Genomic DNA, 16,166 nt, shown 5'->3' on the forward strand with positions numbered 1-16,166 from the left:
CGCAAAGCCGAGGATGGCTGCTGAATTGCACCGATGTGAAATGATGTGGGCTGCTCTCTGAGCTTGGTTTGCTTGCAGACGTTTAATCGCCCACCTCGTTCAGAGGGTCTCAAGCTCCCCCAGTCATCCTCTTCCTCCCTTCTCCTTCACTCTGCAAACCCCCATCTCCTCCTAGCACTGATGACATTACGGTGTTGGGTCATGGAACGTCTGCAAGCAAACAACTAAGCCCAGAGGACCCCACAGTCTTCCTCCTTCTCCTCCCCTCGCCATGCCCCCATTCCCTAGTAGCATTGATAATGTTCCTTAGTTGGGTCATGGAACGTCTGCAAGCAAACAGCCAAGCTCAGAGGACCCCACAGTTCAACTCAGAGCCGCACCTATGCTCTTCTGTCGGGTGTGACATAATGAAATGTGGATGGCCTGCAAAGGTCGCATCTCTGAAAATAATCACCCCACTGTTGGAAAGTCCAGAATCCTTTATGCCTTCGCTGCATAAAGCAGACAATGGCTGCTTTAAGAAGGATGGACTTCAACTCCCAGAATCCCTCAGCAAGCCAAGCCAAGCCTGGAAGCAAAACCATGCTGGCTGGGGAATTCTGGGAGTTGGAGTCCACCTCTTTTAAAGCAGCCAAGTTGCACAAACACTAATAAAAAAATGGAAAGCTTGGATTGCAAACCTCATTTCGAGGTGGATAAACGCCACACACACACACACACACACACACCACGCACATAACCAAGAGAGGAGGGGCAAGCTCTAGCTTAGCCCCGCCTCTTCATCCGCCCATGCCTCCAAACGCGACTTGTCGCGAAACCAGCTGGACGTTCCGTTGAAAGATGTGCGCATGTGCCGCTTGCAAATTCCAAGCGGAGGGAGGGAGGGAGAGAAGGCGAAGAGGAAGAGGCGGAGCGGCCCTTCCGGAAGCCCCGCCCCTCCTCGCGCGGCCTGCGAGTGACGCCATTGCGGAAAAGGCGGGACGGAGCGCGCGCTTCCGTTGGCCGCGCGCTCTGTGGAAGGCGAGATCGCGGGTTCGAATCCCGCCTGGCGGCGAGCGAGGCTGAGTTGGGTAAGCGCCGGCCATCAGTCGTTCTTTTCCTCCCTGGTCCTCGTTCCCGGGTTGAGAGAATGAAACCGATGTTCATTTAAAAAAATAATAATTTAAAAGCAGTCCCCTGGGCATGTGCAGAGTGCATTCAAGCCGACCTCTGAGGTGGGAGTGGGGGAGGGGCAGTCGCCTCCTCCCTCCTTCTTTGGATTCCTCTCTGCTCTTCCTACCCCTGCAAGGAAAGGCCGGGACTACGGTCCCTATCCTGTCTGGGGATGATGGGTGTTGCAGTACCAGCCCTCCTGGGGCAGGTGTGGCCTCCAGCATCCCTCCAGGATGGGATTGGCTGGGCATCAGGATTGGTGCAAGAGCCGCGCCTGGTTTTTATGACCTGTTTTGAAAAGAAGGACCAGGGGAGACATGATGGAAGTTTTCCAATATCTCAGGGGTTGCCACAAAGAAGAGGGAGTTAAACTATTCTCCAAGGCACCTGAGGGTAGAACAAGAAGCAATGGGTGGAAACTAATCAAGGAGAGAAGCAACTTAGAACTGAGGAGAAATTTCCTGACAGGTAGAACAATTAATCAGTGGAACAGATGTTGCCTCCAGAAGTTGTGAATGCCCCAACACTGGAAGTCTTTAAGAAGATGTTGGATAGCTATTTGTCTGAAACGGTATAGGGTTTCCTGCCTAGGCAGGGGGTTGGACTAGAAGACCTCCAAGGTCCCTTCCAACTCTGCTATTCTGTTCTATCTGTTATATTCCTCCAGGCTGCCCCAGAGGAAGGATGGAGGAGCTGAGCCAGGCTCTGGCCTGCAACTTTGTCGTCTCCCAGGACCTGAACAGCCCTGCAGCTCCACACCCGCGCCTGGCCCAGTACAAGCCCAAGTACAGCTCCCTGGAGCAGGGCGAGAGACGCCGGCGGCTGCTGGAGTTCCAGAAGACGTAAGAGAGCCCACACACACACACATACACACACACACACTCCCCACAGGCATGAAAGCCAGCAAGTCTCTTGTCCTGCCCCAGCTTCTCTGTTCCTCTGGAGAGTCATAGCAGGATTGGGAACGCACCCCATTGAGTTGCTATTTCTTTCCTTCCTACCATCCTTCCTTCTCACTATCCTCCCTCCTTGTTTTCTTCCCTCCTTGTTTCCTTCCTTTCTTCCCTTCTCTTCCTTCCTCCTCACCAACCTTCCTCTATTTTCCTTCTCTCCCTCTTTTCCCTTTTCTCTCTTTCCTTCCTTCCATCCTTTCTTCCTCCTTTCCTCACTCCCTTCCTTCCTCCTCACTATCCTCCCTCCATTTTCCTTCCTCCCTTGCTCCCTCCTTCCCTTTCCTTTCCTCTCCTTCCCTCCTCCTCACTATCCTCCCACCATTTTCCTTCCCTCCCTCTTTTCCCCTTTCGCTCCTTCCTTCCTTCTTTCCATCCTTCTCCCTTTTTGGAGATCCATCATAACTTCAAACAGTCTTTAAGTGATCCACCCTTAAGTGAAGACTTCCTACATTCAAGAAAACTAAGCCCATTTTTTCCCTCGGTGACGTTTTGTGCCGAACTTCTCAATGTTGAGCTCACCTCGTTGCTGTCCCTTTGAGGGGTTTCTTCCCCTGTAGGGTTAAACTTAATTTTAGGTTTTTTTCTCCCCCCTCTGTCAAGTAAGCGGCTGGACTATGTAAATCATGCCAGAAGGCTGGCAGAGGATGATTGGACCTACACAGAGGAGGAGGAGGAGAAGAGAGAGGAGGAGGAAGGAGAGACAGCTAAGGCTGATGAAGAACATGAAGACATGGAGCTAGACATTATGAAGAAGTTACCCAAGCGATATGCCAACCAGGTAAGCGGGAGAAAACAGGGGTGAGTTCTCCCTTGTTTTTTCATTATTGTCATTTTATTTGTAAGGGGTCTCTAGATCCTCAATAAGGAGCTAAGTAACAGTTGCTGCAAGCGATATGTATTTTCAATATTTCTCTTTTGGATGGATTTTCTTTTTCTTCCTTTTTTAAAAAGTTTTTTTAATTGAACACAAATTAAAACATTGGACACAGGGTAACCGTCCTGGCAAAGTCTTTGCCATACCTACTAAGATATAAAGTTAAATATTATAACCACCGTTCTTATTTACAATTGTGCTATTCAGTATTTACAAATATAAAAATATCGTATTTCCACCATGTTGCTTTGTTTTTATCTTATACGTTTTCACTTGTTATAATTTCATACCTAACTCTAATCTCCATTCTATAAATCTTACTTATTGCTTATTTGGGGTCTTTCCTTTTTTTTTGTTCCAACCGTCAGTAAAATTTATCCCGGGTCTTATAATATTCTGATTCGTCTTTATTCTTCAATTCTCGTGTCAATTTATCCATTTCAGCAGAAATCAGAATCTTCCTAAATATTTCCTCTTCTTGTGGAATTTCCCTGAGTTTTTTTTCCCCCCGTTTTGGGCAAAGACCATTCTTGCTATAATAATATGTATTGTTAAGTAGATTAACCCCTTGTTACGCTTATCGTTTATGATTCCCAAAAGAAATAGTTCTGGTTTGAATTCCATTTCCTCTTCGGTTTTTCTTGATGGATTTTAATCGAAGTCATTGACGCCTCCAAAAAGTTCAGCTTCTCTAGAAAACTTAGGAAATAGACGTTGGTTTTTTACATCGGCATCATTCAGTAGCTGAAGGTGCAATTAATCAAAATAGTCTCAAAATATAAAGCTGATGGAGGTATGAAACAGCAGGCAGGGTGACCCAATTAAGAGAGTTTTAAAAAGTTTAACAATTTTTTTCCTAGTTGTTACAATTTTTTCTTCCCTTTAAAGTAACACATGCATTGAATCTTTAAAAAAAACTAAATAAAAGAGCAAAAACAAAGAAACGGGAAAGGAATACTTCATACATAAAAATAAACTTTACAGCAAAAAGTGTGGAAAGTCTTAATTTTTTGATGTAATCATATTTTCACATTCAGGCTTTTTTTAAATCTTGGTTTGATACAATAAAACGGTTGCTGTTGGGTTTTTTTAAAAAAGGAAAACCGTTCATTATTTTCCATACTCCTTACAGAATACTGTGGCAACTTTGTATTACATTATTCTTCAAACTTTAAAATAATGATAAGATCCCCGCAGGGAAAGAGAAACATTGGTGTTCAAACATTTTCTATGTGTGTATAAATGCAGTCGTGAAAATACATAATATTTGACTCATGAAAATCATGATGTTTTTTCCCACTCTAAATTCCTTCTTACCTGGACTTTTAAATGGTTTTCAGATACTCTAAATTCTGAAAAACACCAAGGAAAGAACAGCCACCAGGGTTCCTCCAGAATCCCTTTTTCAAACATAGTTCACAAAAGAACAAAAATTATTTATAACTAGCTGATAACCTGGCATTGCCCTAGTATTTATTTATAGGGGGAAAATGTCCAGGCCAAACATAATTTCTAATGTTAGATTTTCCACCCTTACCAGAGGGAGCCCCCTTGTGGAATACTGTGACACCGTTACCATGGCAACTCCACTGCTCTGTACAGTAGAAGCCATTTTACGGCAGTACGACACGACAGGCTATATCTTAACAGAACACACACCCCAAGGCGTGTTAGGGGTATCTTACCCCCACAGTATTTTTCTCCAGAGAGTAAGTCATCTGTGTACTATGTTTGGTTGAAATTGCTCAAGGCATTCCAGGGTTATGCTGGAACATACACAGAGAGAGAGAGATGGATGGATGGATGGATGGATGGATGGATGGATGGATGGATGGATGGATTCCTTCCTGTTTTTATTTCTATTGATCAGATGGGTAATCAAACTTCTAAACAAAATTATTCCCCTAGAAAACAGAGACTGCATTCTCCTTGGCCACTTTCCCCCTGTTCTAAAAAGGACCTTCCATTTCAGAAAAAAATCCTAGAGCGGGACTATTATATTATTTTTTATCTGTCTGTCTGTCTGTCTTAATCAAAGTTTTAACAAGAGCATTAGGAAGTAAGACAAACTAAAGTAGAACGAGAAAAAAAGGGAGAAATAAAAGAAAAGGTTGAAGGTACGAAAAAGAAAGAAAAGTAAAATGGAAAGAAGGAAATATAAAAAATATGAAAAAAAATGGCTTCTGAGCGTCTTCATAAGTACAATTATATTTTAACGGCTGTCTCTAAAGCTGCATCAAGACTCTCTTTCTTTCTATAACCCATCCTGCTTTCTCATCAAAACTACAAATCGCAAATTCATTTTTTCCCCTAAGGGGCTTCCAGTCACTGATAAACGTAGATATTGTCTGATGAGTTTAGCCATTTTCGCAGGTCCTGTCTCCTTCACGACTGTGTTGTTAATTATTTTGATGGCTCAATCGCTCGGCAAGGCCATCCTTATCACTCCCCAGAAAATTATCAACCCAAGCAACCAAATCTTCTCATTAAATCCAAGGTCTGTCTCTTGCACCTGTGTTTTCCTTTATTATTATTATTATTTTACAGAGGCTGCCCAAGGCTGATTTTTTCCTCTGCTTGTTCATTTCATCTTCTTACTTCTTAATAACTCACTATATTCTGCAAGGTGAAAAACAAGATGAGAAAAAGACACCTAAGACTTACAAAGAAAACCAGGTCTGTGGAGATTCTCCGTCACATCCAGGTTATAATTGTCCCAAAGGTGCTTTTTCAAGAGGCAACTGGACTGACTTTCTTTTCTTTGAAGACGTTTCGCTTCTCCTCCAAGAAGCTTCTTCAGCTCTGACAGGATAGTGGGGGATTTAGAAGGATTTATATTCCTTGCAGGCAGCTGGTCATTTGCTTCCTTTTAGAGGGTCACTGAGGCCACTTGGAGGTTTAGCGGTGGGTGTCCTCAGGGTCACCTGAGTGGTGCAAATGGTTCCTGTAGTCTACAGTTTTTGCTCTGGAAATCTGTTCAAAGATGTCCATCCCAAATTGTACAGCTAAAAGTCTGTAGAGATTCTCCGTCCTCCAGATTATAGTTGTCCCAAAGGTGCTTTTTTCCTTTTCTTTCACGAGGCAACTGGACTTTCTGTTTTTTCTTTGAAGACCTTTCGCTTCTCATCCAGGAGGCTTCTTCAGCTCTGACTGGATAGTGGGGAATGACCTCAATGGCCCTCTAAAAGGATGCCAATGACCAGCTGTCTGCAAGGAATGTAAATCTTTCCATTCCTCACCAGTCAGAGCTGAAGAAGCTTCTTGAATAAGAAATGAAACGTCTTCAAGGAAAAACAAAGGAAGTCCAGTGGCCTCTTGAAAAAGCATCTTCGGGACAAAGGAAACCATGATCACCAAAGGGCTTTGAACGTCCCAACACAAGCCAGGATGGGGTTTTAACTCGCAGTAGGATCCATTGAAAAATTAAGCTTTGGCAGTTCACCTAATGTTAGGGAGGTGGAAGCTAGTTGATCTTTGGAAGAAGAGAGGAGCAGACGGGGAGCTTCACTTCTAGGGGTCCTGCAGATGACCATCGAAGAAGGAGTTTGAGGCAGGTCCACCTTCTGGCAGTCTCTTCAATATCCAACTTCTGAGTTGACTCAGGAATTGGGTTGGCCAAATCCTGTGGCCAGTCAGATGTCGTGGAACATGAGAATCTGTTGTAACGTGTGCCATTGGTTCATCTCGTTGGGGGATTTCAGATCTTTTTTGGAGACATCAGGGGACAACTGGAGATCTTGGGCATTCACAGCAAGTACTCCAAAACTGACCCTCAACGTTGTGTTTCTTCATTGGGGTCAAGATGGCTCCTCTTCTTGTTCTGGATCTTTGGTGGGTTTCTCAGGGGGAGGGTTGAACCGTCTGCTTCCTCTTCTCTGCAGCTGATGCTCTCCGAGTGGCTGATTGATGTCCCACCAGATCTGGATCAGGAGTGGCTCTTCGTGGTGTGTCCTATGGGGAAGAGAGCTCTTGTGGTGGCTTCCAGGGTAAGAAACCAGGTGGAGAGCCAACCTGGTGTTGCGGTTGAGGGTTGGACGGTCAATGGGAAACCCAGATTCATGTCCAATCTTGGCCAAGGAGACTTTGTTGGGTAGTTTGGGGCTGGTTCCTCTCGGCCTTAACCTACTACTTCAGATTCTTATGGGGAAGAAAACGAGAGCGGTGCGTACATCAACTTGGGCTTCTATGTGAAGAAGTAGGAGAGCCTCCTCCTCATCTTCCTTTTTTCTCCTCTTTTTTCTCTTCTTCTTTCTTCCTTTTTCTCTTGTTGTCTTCCTCCTTCCTTTCCCCATCTTTCTTCCTTCTCCTTCTTTCTCCTTTTTCCCTTCTTCCTTTTCCTCCTTCCTTTCCCCTTCTTCCTTCTTTCTCCTCCTCTTTACCTTTCTCTTCCTTCCTTCCTTCCTTCCTTCCTTCTCCTTCTCTTTTTTCTCTTCTTTCTTCCTTTTCCTCCTGTTCTCCTCTTCCTCCTTCCTTTCCCCCTCTTCTTCCTTCTTTCTCCTCTTCTTTTTTCCTTTCTCCTTTCTTCCTTCCTTCTCCTCCTCTTCCTCCTCCCAAGCTCAGGCCAAGATGCCCAGGTCAAATGAATGCTTTGCCCTGAAAAAATACATATTCTCATTTTTCCCCTCTCGCTTCGCACCCTTCTAGGGCACCACGGCAACGTACACCAAAAGTGGTTTCTGTGTCAATCGGTTCCCTTCTCTTTTGCCTGGTGGGAACCGACTCAACTCAGCAACAGGGAAAGGTGAGCTTCCAGTTCTTTTCTCCTTGTGACCATCGACACCCTTGTCCTTGGCAAGGACAACCTCCCCGATATATGACACAGTCAGGGCTTAGGTAAAGGTAAAGGTTCCCCTCGCACGTATGTGCTAGTCGTTCCTGACTCTAGGGGGCGGTGCTCATCTCCGTTTCAAAGCCGAAGAGCCAGCGCTCTCCGAAGATGTCTCTGTGGTCATGTGGCAGAAATGACTCAACGCCGAAGGTGCACGGAACGCTGTTACCTTCCCACCAAAAGTGGTTCCTATTTTTCTACTTGAATTTTTTACGTGCTTTCGAACTGCTAGGTTGGCAGAAGCTGGGACAAGCAACGGGAGCTCACTCCATTACGCAGTGTTAGGGATTCGAACCGCCAAACTTTCTGATCGACAAGCTCAGCGTCTTAGCCACTGAGCCACCGTGTCCCTGTTAGTCACAACTTAACCCAAGTTCTGGGCTAATAATCTCGGTTGGTGTTACTTACAGAATACACCATCTTGGACTGCATCTACAATGAGGCCCAGCAGACATACTACATCCTCGACGTGATGTGTTGGCGGGGACACCCTGTCTATGACTGCCAGGTAAGTATGCCCGAGCTCCCGCCACAAGGTCAACGAGAGATGCCTCAGAGCTTCCTCCTAAACCTGGTTAGAGTTAGGCTTGATTTGGTAGCTTGTGAGTTAGGACGCTTGGGTGAAGCACAGATACGAAGTTAAATCTGTGCTGCATGAACCTGAAATGGGATGTGCGGATGACCTTGGGGGAGGAAAGAAAGAGCTTTTCACACATCTTGGTCCCCTTTTCTTCCCTTTTTCCAGACAGATTTCAGATTCTACTGGCTGCATTCCAAAATGGAAGAAGCGGTGGATTTGTCGGAGAAAAGCCGACTTAACCCAGTGAGTCATTTTTTTAAATTTTTATTTTGACCAAAACGGTGGATTAAAAATGGGGCTTCAATCACCATTAGAAGCTTGTTAGTTTGAATGCATGTCAATCAGGCATTGTGCAATGGAGCATTGATAGGGGTGCTCCCCAACTTACGACGGTTTGTTTAGTGCCCATTCAAAGTTAGAGTGAAAAAAATGGCACGTGACGTCAGAGTTCCAAATAGCATCCAAATGTAATACACATATATGCAAGGGGAACCTATACCTTTACTCACTTTTAATTTTGCTTCGTTCTGCTTTGTTTTGGTTTACTGACGGAAGGAGAACCGCTTGGTTTATGTAGTGCTGGCAGGGGAATTCTGGGAGTTGAAGCCCCCCCCCCCCCATTTTCAAGTTGCGGAGGTTGCAAGTGGCCTACCTCATACTCTCCGAGTTGTTTGGAGGTATACTGCCTCTAAACCTGGAGGCTCAGTTTCTCACTCATCTGATGAAACAAATCAGAGGGTTGAGGTGTGTATTTGTGTGTGTGCTGACTTCTTCGGCTTCTCTTCCAGTATCGGTTTGTGGGACTCAAGAGCTACTCCTGCAATTCAGGCAGCCTCTGTGAGGTTCTAGCCATGACGTTTCCCTTCGAGGTGAGTTGACTTTGTTCCCATGAATGCATCTCGGTTTTAACGTCGTCGTCCATAAATGGCTTTTCACACCAGGCGGAGTCTGCAAGGGAGGGGTTCTCCTGCTGGAATCCCCAAGCAAGGGGTCTCCAAGACAGCACCTTCCGGATATCAGCACCCCCATCACTGTCCTGACCGAGGCTTCCTGAGACAGTAAAAAGCACATGCTTAGTCCCCTCTTTTTATTTCAACGGCTGTGAATTACGTTCACTCACAGCCCGTAATGATTCACAAACAGTCTGTAAAGAGTCCGACAGATGTCTGCCACAGTCTTTCGGGATAGGGCTGATAAGCACCCACCTTTATCTCCCTTGAAGCGCTGCTGAAGTCCTAATTGGCAATTAGCTTGGCAAGGCCACACGGAGCACAGAGTCAAAACGGAGCTTCAGAATGGAAACCGATCAGCATGAACCAAGTCGCTTCCTGCACAGGCTCATGTGCCTTTGCTCCTCCTTTATGTCCTATGGGAGGGGCCAATCACCTCCAAGCCTTACTCCCAAGTCGTCCCTTCTGTCTTAACTGTTCTTGCCTTCTGGCAGCTCTGCACATGAACGCACTGGGAACAGGCTCCCCCTGTTCCTCTGCCTCACTGATGTCCAATTCTGAAGGCTCCGGAGGCAGCACATAACTCCCAGAAGGCCCTGCCCCCTCTCTGCTTCCGCCACAGAGCCTTCATCCGAGCCTCCCCCAGACTCCAGGACTGGCCCATCTTCCTCCCCAACCTCCTCACTGCCCGAATCTGCCACCAGCGGTGCTGACCGCTGGCGGGCCACAACAATCACATCCATACAGACCCCACACAAACAGCTCACTCATTAGTTGGGCATTCAGTACAGAAGTTGTGGGTGCTCTATCACTGGAGGGTTTTTTTAGGAAGAGATCTAGACCGCCATTTTTCTGGAGTGGTTTGGGGCCTCGGGGTTGGACTAGAAGACCTCCAAGGTCCCCTCCAACTATTGTTCTTCTGAATTCTGCTTTAAGCAAAGTCCCTCTCTGACCATATAGGCTTCTCAAAAGCGTAGAGCTCCCCCTGCTGGGCTTTCGGTGCAAAGATAGCTCCCCTGGTGGAGAAAGTCAAAACTACCCCCCAAAACTACTAGGAAGTTCCCCCTTCTATTAGGGGGAATGGCGATGACATGGCCCTGAGAGGCTGCAACCGTCCTAAATACGGGTTGCCAAGCGCCCAAATTCTGATCCCATGGCTGTGGGGTTCCTGCGACGGTCGTAATTGCGAGGACTGGTCATACATCACTCTTTCTTTCCCCCAGTCCTGCTCTTGCTCCGAATGGTCGTAAGTTGAGAACTCTCCTGTGCTTTCATCCAAATTCTTAAATCGGGAGTTCCAAATCACAGCGTTTTCGGTCGCCATCTTGACTTTTTTGCCCTCTTTCCCCTGGACGCCCGCGGCTTCTCCTGAAACCAGGACCCAGCTGTTTTCTTCCCGTTTCTCTCCTTGCAGGTAGACGGGATCCTATTCTATCACAAACAGGCGCACTATAACCCCGGCAGCACGCCATTAGTTGGTTGGCTGCGCCCTTACATGGTCTCCGACATCTTGGGCATCGTGGTACCCAGCTGCCCTCTCACCTCCAAGCCTGGCTACGCGGGGCAGCAGCTGCAGCAAATCATCGAGCACAAGAGGAATAAAAGCCAGCAGCCGGGCGCGGGCGACGAGCCCACCTCGCAAGACGGGCGTTACGAACTGGAGCATTTGTCCACTCCCCGAGCGGAGGCTTCTCCGCCCATCTCACCCGATGGGGGGTGCCAGATGGACAACTGACCGGAGACCAAAAAGGGGCGACCAAGATCGGTCAAGAATGTTCTCCGTCAACCCGGATAGGAAACCCAAGTCATAATATGCACACTTTCAATATTTGGGTGGAAAAATACTCCTTTAATGGGATATTTCCGTTCAGACGGAGGTTTTTTTTTTGGCTTTTGTCCTGCTTTAGAGCGGCTGCCTTAAATGCTCGTCCTTAAATATGAGTCAAAATCCATCCATGTCAACCGTTAAGTTTCGGAACAAATTGGGAGACAAGCTGGTCTAAACCTGGGTTCAAATTCTCACAGGTCACACAAACACACATACATACACACCCCTTGGATTTCAGGGTGTTTTGCCACAATCCTCAAGGCCATTGGGCTTCATCGGTACCAGATTCCAAGTTTGAAAAAGGTGTGAAGTTTCACACACACACACACACACACACACACAAAAAGACACGGATTGGGCCACTTGCACTGTAGGGAAGTTGGTTTCCAGCCTCAAGTCCATGGTGGTCTAATCCATTTCAGTGCAGGGCAAAAAGTCACAGAAGTCAACATGGCAGCCACTGGCTGGTGGTGGTTTATAGTGGGCAGAGCTTCGCCCATCTTGACTTTTCGGACCGTACCTTGTGTTCATTGCTGCGCAGATTGGAGGTTAGGGAGCTACACTATGCGCTCCTCACATAAAAGGAAAGAAAACCCAGCATAGATAAGAGATACACTGTTCACACGCTGAAGCCTTTTGGGCTTCCCTCTTTATTCTGCCACGTTTGTGGTGTTGGGAATTTTGGTATTGCACTCTTTGAGATTCGCCAAATAAAAGAATTTTTGAAAGATCTGAAAGAACTTTGGACAATAATTAATCCTCTGTCTCCCGCCCAATCCTTCCAATCACCCTTGATTTCATGGGCAAAGAGAATGGCTGACTCAAAGTCATTAAAATTCACTGTTAGTCCGATGCGTGAACCAGGAATCCAAGGGGACTCTTGGTTTCAAGTATTTTCTGATTGCGGATTTCAAATATTTTCTCCATTTCAAGTATTTCGATTCTTGATTTTTAGAATTTCTTATTCTTTCTTGGTTTAAAATATTTCCTGATTCTCTCCATTTCACATAGTTTTCTGATCCCTCGATTCATACTTCAGGATTCCCATTAGTTCCTGATTCTGAATATTTTCTGATTCCTGGTTTCAAATATTTTCTGATTCTTGATTTAAATCGTGATTCTTGATTCTCTTCCTCAACATTTTTGGTTTCCCCATAACTTCAGAACTACAGCCTGAACTACTCTGATTGTTCCTCCTTTTTTCTTGCTAGGGTTTGGAAAGCCCAGGAAAAGCCATTGATTTATATGTATATGTATATATATATTTGTTTTTGCAGAAATGAGTTAGGTAGGTGGCATTAAGGCCTGGTTTAAGCATGTTTGATGAGCTGGTTTCAGTTGCTACGTGAACGTAAGCCCTAAACCATGGCTTATAAACTTCAGTGAGTTTGTGACAACATGCCTGGCCTAATAGAGAAGGCTTCAGCCTCGACCACTTGCTCGTGGCTAACTCATGGCTGGCTGGGGAATTCTGGGAGTTAAAGTCCACAAGTCTTAAAAGTAGCCAAAATTGGACAGCCCTGGCCTAAGCCATGTTAAAGCCGGGCTTCACACTCAGGGACAACTTGATTTTTTATATTTTGTTAAAGAGGCTCTTTGGGCAGCTGAAAATCCAGACTTTAAACAAAACTTCTTGAGTTTCTCATGTTATCACCGAGGGCTTTGGAGCGCTGAGAATTTAGGGTCCCTTGAGTGAGAAAGCTAACTGCTTTCAGCCTGGGAAATTGGCTTTCCTCTCGGCATCCAGACAGGAAATGCTCTTCATTCTGGGGTGGGGAAAAGCATCATCTTAGCAGAGAAAGGGACTCCCCGCTTAGATCCTGGCCCTTTTCATCCAAAGCCAACTCCAAAGCATAGCGTTCTGGGAGCAAAAATCTGCAAAGTTATCCCTCCTCCTGCAAATTTACTTCCTTGCCTCATTCATTCATTCCTGGTCAACCCTCAGCAACAGATCCTGGCTTGCTGGGGCCATGATGTCCGTTTCTGCAGGCGGAAGCATTTTGAGAGGACTTTAAAAAATCAATATTTGCACTCGGCTCCTTCGGATTCTAAGCGAAGAGAGGCCAAATTCTGCAAATTTGGCGAAACCAGGCCTGCAGCTTGGTTTTTCACACCCTGCCAGAGAAAAGCCCTTAAGTCACCTGGGATTCAGCAGTCACCCCTGGTTATGTTTTCCTGCCATAAGAACTAGAAACTTATTTTCAAGTAGGCACCTCTTACTACTTTTCCTGCCGTAAGGACTAGAAGTTTCCTTTTTGCAAAGGAAGGAAATGGAGACCAACTCTTGCTAAAGTAAAGGTAAAAGGTTCCTCTCGCACATACGTGCTAGCTGTTCCTGACTTTAGGGGGCGGTGCTCATCTCCGTTTCAAAGCCGAAGAGCCAGCGCTGTCCGAAGACGTCTCCGTGGTCATGTGGCCGCCATGACTCAACGCCGAAGATGCACGGAGCGCTGTTCCCTTCCCACCAAAGGTGGTCCCTATTTTTCTCCTTGCATTTTTGACGTGCTTTCGAACTGCTAGGTTGGCAGAAGCTGGGACAAGTCACGGGAGCTCACTCCGTTACGCAGCGCTAAGGATTCGAACCGCTGACCTTTCTGATCGACAAGCTCAGCGTCTTCACCTCTCAGCCGCTGCGTCCCTCTACTCTCGCTACACTTTCCTTATTTATTTTTATTTTTTTAATCAATACCAGAACACCAGCAGGCCTAAGCTCCACTACGGTTGATCAGCAAAAAAAAAAAAAAGCAAAATAAATTAATAAATGTTGAATCTGCACCCCCGTTGGACCGTTCAAAGCCGGGTGCTCCCCTTCGTCGAAAAATCCGTGGCTCCCAGAAGCCCCGGATTCGAGGAAAAGAGGTGCCAGGAAGCCAACCCGCAGCTAAAAAACACAAGGAGGTGCAAGGCAAGCTTTCTAACTATAAATATGGCGTGTGCAGCCGGTCTCCAATTCTCTGAATAGCCCAGGGTGGTTTTCAAGAGAAATGACATCATGGTTAAGAGGCCGATGCGTTTCTCGATAAACTCCGAGTCGCTCTCCATCTGCAGACAGTGGGCCTTTTTAAAATCCACCCCGCCCCGCCCCCCCACCCCCTCCGGCCCCCTTTTCTCAGAAAGCCACATTTTGCTTGCCAAGAATGTAAGCCGCTGGCAACTCATCGGTGGCTGTGCAACCAGAGAGCAACCTGGCCCAGGATTATTTTGGGGGGGGAGGGGGGAGAGAGATAATTCTGCACCCCTTTGCAAGCTAGAGAAAGCTCCTAACTTTAAAAGATGATGAGGGGACCGGAGGCTAAAACATAGGGAGAACGGTTGCAGGAATTGGGTATGCCTGGCTTAATGAAAAGAAGGACCAGGGGAGACAGGAGAGCAGTCTTCCAATATTTGAGGGGCTGCCACAGAGAGGAGGGGGTCAAGCTGTTCTCCAAAGCACCTGAAGGCAGAACGAGAAGCAATGGGTGGAAACTAACCAAGGAGAGAAGCAACCTGGAATTAAGGAGAAACTTCCTAACAGGACAATTAGCCAGTGGAACCAGCTTGCCACTAGAAGTTGTGAGTGTGCCATCACTGGCGTTTTTTAGAAGAGACTGGGCAGCCATTTGTCCAGAATGCTATCGGCCAGGGCTTTCTGCTGGAGCAGGGGGTTGGACTAGAAGACCTCCAAGGTCCCTTTCCAACTCTGATTGTGTTTTTTTCTGAATATATATATATATGAATGCAATCTGCAGACCCATGTCTCATAGCAAGGGTTGCCTTGAAGGGTTCTTCGGGCTGGGCTTTGCAAAGACCAGATCCCTCCTCATTTTGGGGTGGGTGGAGGTGGGGATGATGGGATAGGATTCCAGGAAGGCGGACTTGATTCTATGGATGGAGAATGTGGTGTCCACCTGGGCCTGAAGTTCAGGGTGGAGTTTTGCAAGACTTTCAAAACTCAGATGAGGCGCTCGGCTTCAGCATCCTGAGACCCAAAGATAGCCTTGGGTTCCCCACGCCTCCCCGCTAGCTGTGGGGAATTGCAGGGTCAAAGTGGCAGCCCTGCGAGGTAGAGCAGACTAGGAACATGACCTTGAGAGATGGTGAAGACCAGCTTGGCTCCAATAAAACTCAAGATTTTGCAAGTCTAACCGTGCTTCCCCCTTCTAATACTTCCGTGAATAAGGTATAGGTGTCTGCTGAAGGCCCTTCCAGATGTTGTCTGCTTGTTTTAGACCTAAAAAAAGGTTTAGGTGACAGGTTTTGTGTATTTCCATCAAGGTCACAGTGGTTCAAGGGACGCGGTGGCTCAGGGGCTAAGACGCTGAGCTTGTCGGTCAGAAAGGTTGGCAGTTCCGCGGTTCCAATCCCTAACGCCGCATAACGGAGTGAGCTCCCGTTACTTGCCCCACCTTCTGCCAACTTAGCAGTTCGAAAGCACGTAAAAATGCAAGTAGAAAAATAGGAACCACTTATGACCGGTCCTCGCACTTATGATCACTACATTGCCCTTGCCATCCTGGGATCAAAATTTGGGCGCTGGGCAACCAGCCTATGTGTATGAGGATTGCGATGTCCCCTGCTCAACATTAGCGGCCAAAGGTTGTTGAACATGCGGAGATAACTCTCTCTCAGCCCACCTCACAGGGTGGTTGTTGTAGGGAAAAAGAGGAAGCTCTGTTTTACTGCCTTGAATTATTGAGAGGAGGACAATAAATATCCGTAAAATAAAAATAGGTAAATCAATGTTCTTGTAACCCCTGAATGGTTTGATGCCTGTTTCTTTCTCTTCATCCTTTCTTCACTCCCCATTCCTCTTGCTTTTCTTCTTCCTGTTCTTCCTTGTCCCTACTTTTTCCTCTTCCTCCTCCTCTTCCTTTTGGTGGTTCTCCCTTTTTTCATTTTTCCTTCCATTTCTTCCTCCTCCTCCTCCTTATCCTTCCTTCTCTCCATCCTCCCCTCTTCTTCTTTCCTCTTGGCACTTACTGTCCGCATTCTTTCCTCCTCCTCCTTTTTTTCCCTTCTTCC

At 46.6% G+C, this 16,166-nt stretch overlaps 1 protein-coding gene across 1 annotated transcript; it reads left to right on the forward strand.

The window, feature by feature from the left end:
- The first annotated feature begins 935 nt into the window (after positions 1 to 935).
- Positions 936 to 11,905, forward strand: SNUPN (snurportin 1). Its single transcript, XM_081965001.1, has 9 exons — positions 936 to 1,070; positions 1,820 to 1,994; positions 2,706 to 2,883; positions 6,861 to 6,965; positions 7,624 to 7,720; positions 8,218 to 8,315; positions 8,553 to 8,630; positions 9,176 to 9,256; positions 10,752 to 11,905. The coding sequence occupies exons 2-9, from the start codon at positions 1,837 to 1,839 to the stop codon at positions 11,070 to 11,072; spliced, it is 1,116 nt and encodes a 371-aa protein (XP_081821127.1). The 5' UTR covers positions 936 to 1,070; positions 1,820 to 1,836; the 3' UTR covers positions 11,073 to 11,905.
- Positions 11,906 to 16,166: the final 4,261 nt, after the last annotated feature.

Source organism: Natrix helvetica (assembly GCF_964273705.1).
Source record: "Natrix helvetica genome assembly, chromosome: 12".
In the NCBI taxonomy this organism is placed as follows: domain Eukaryota; kingdom Metazoa; phylum Chordata; class Lepidosauria; order Squamata; family Natricidae; genus Natrix; species Natrix helvetica.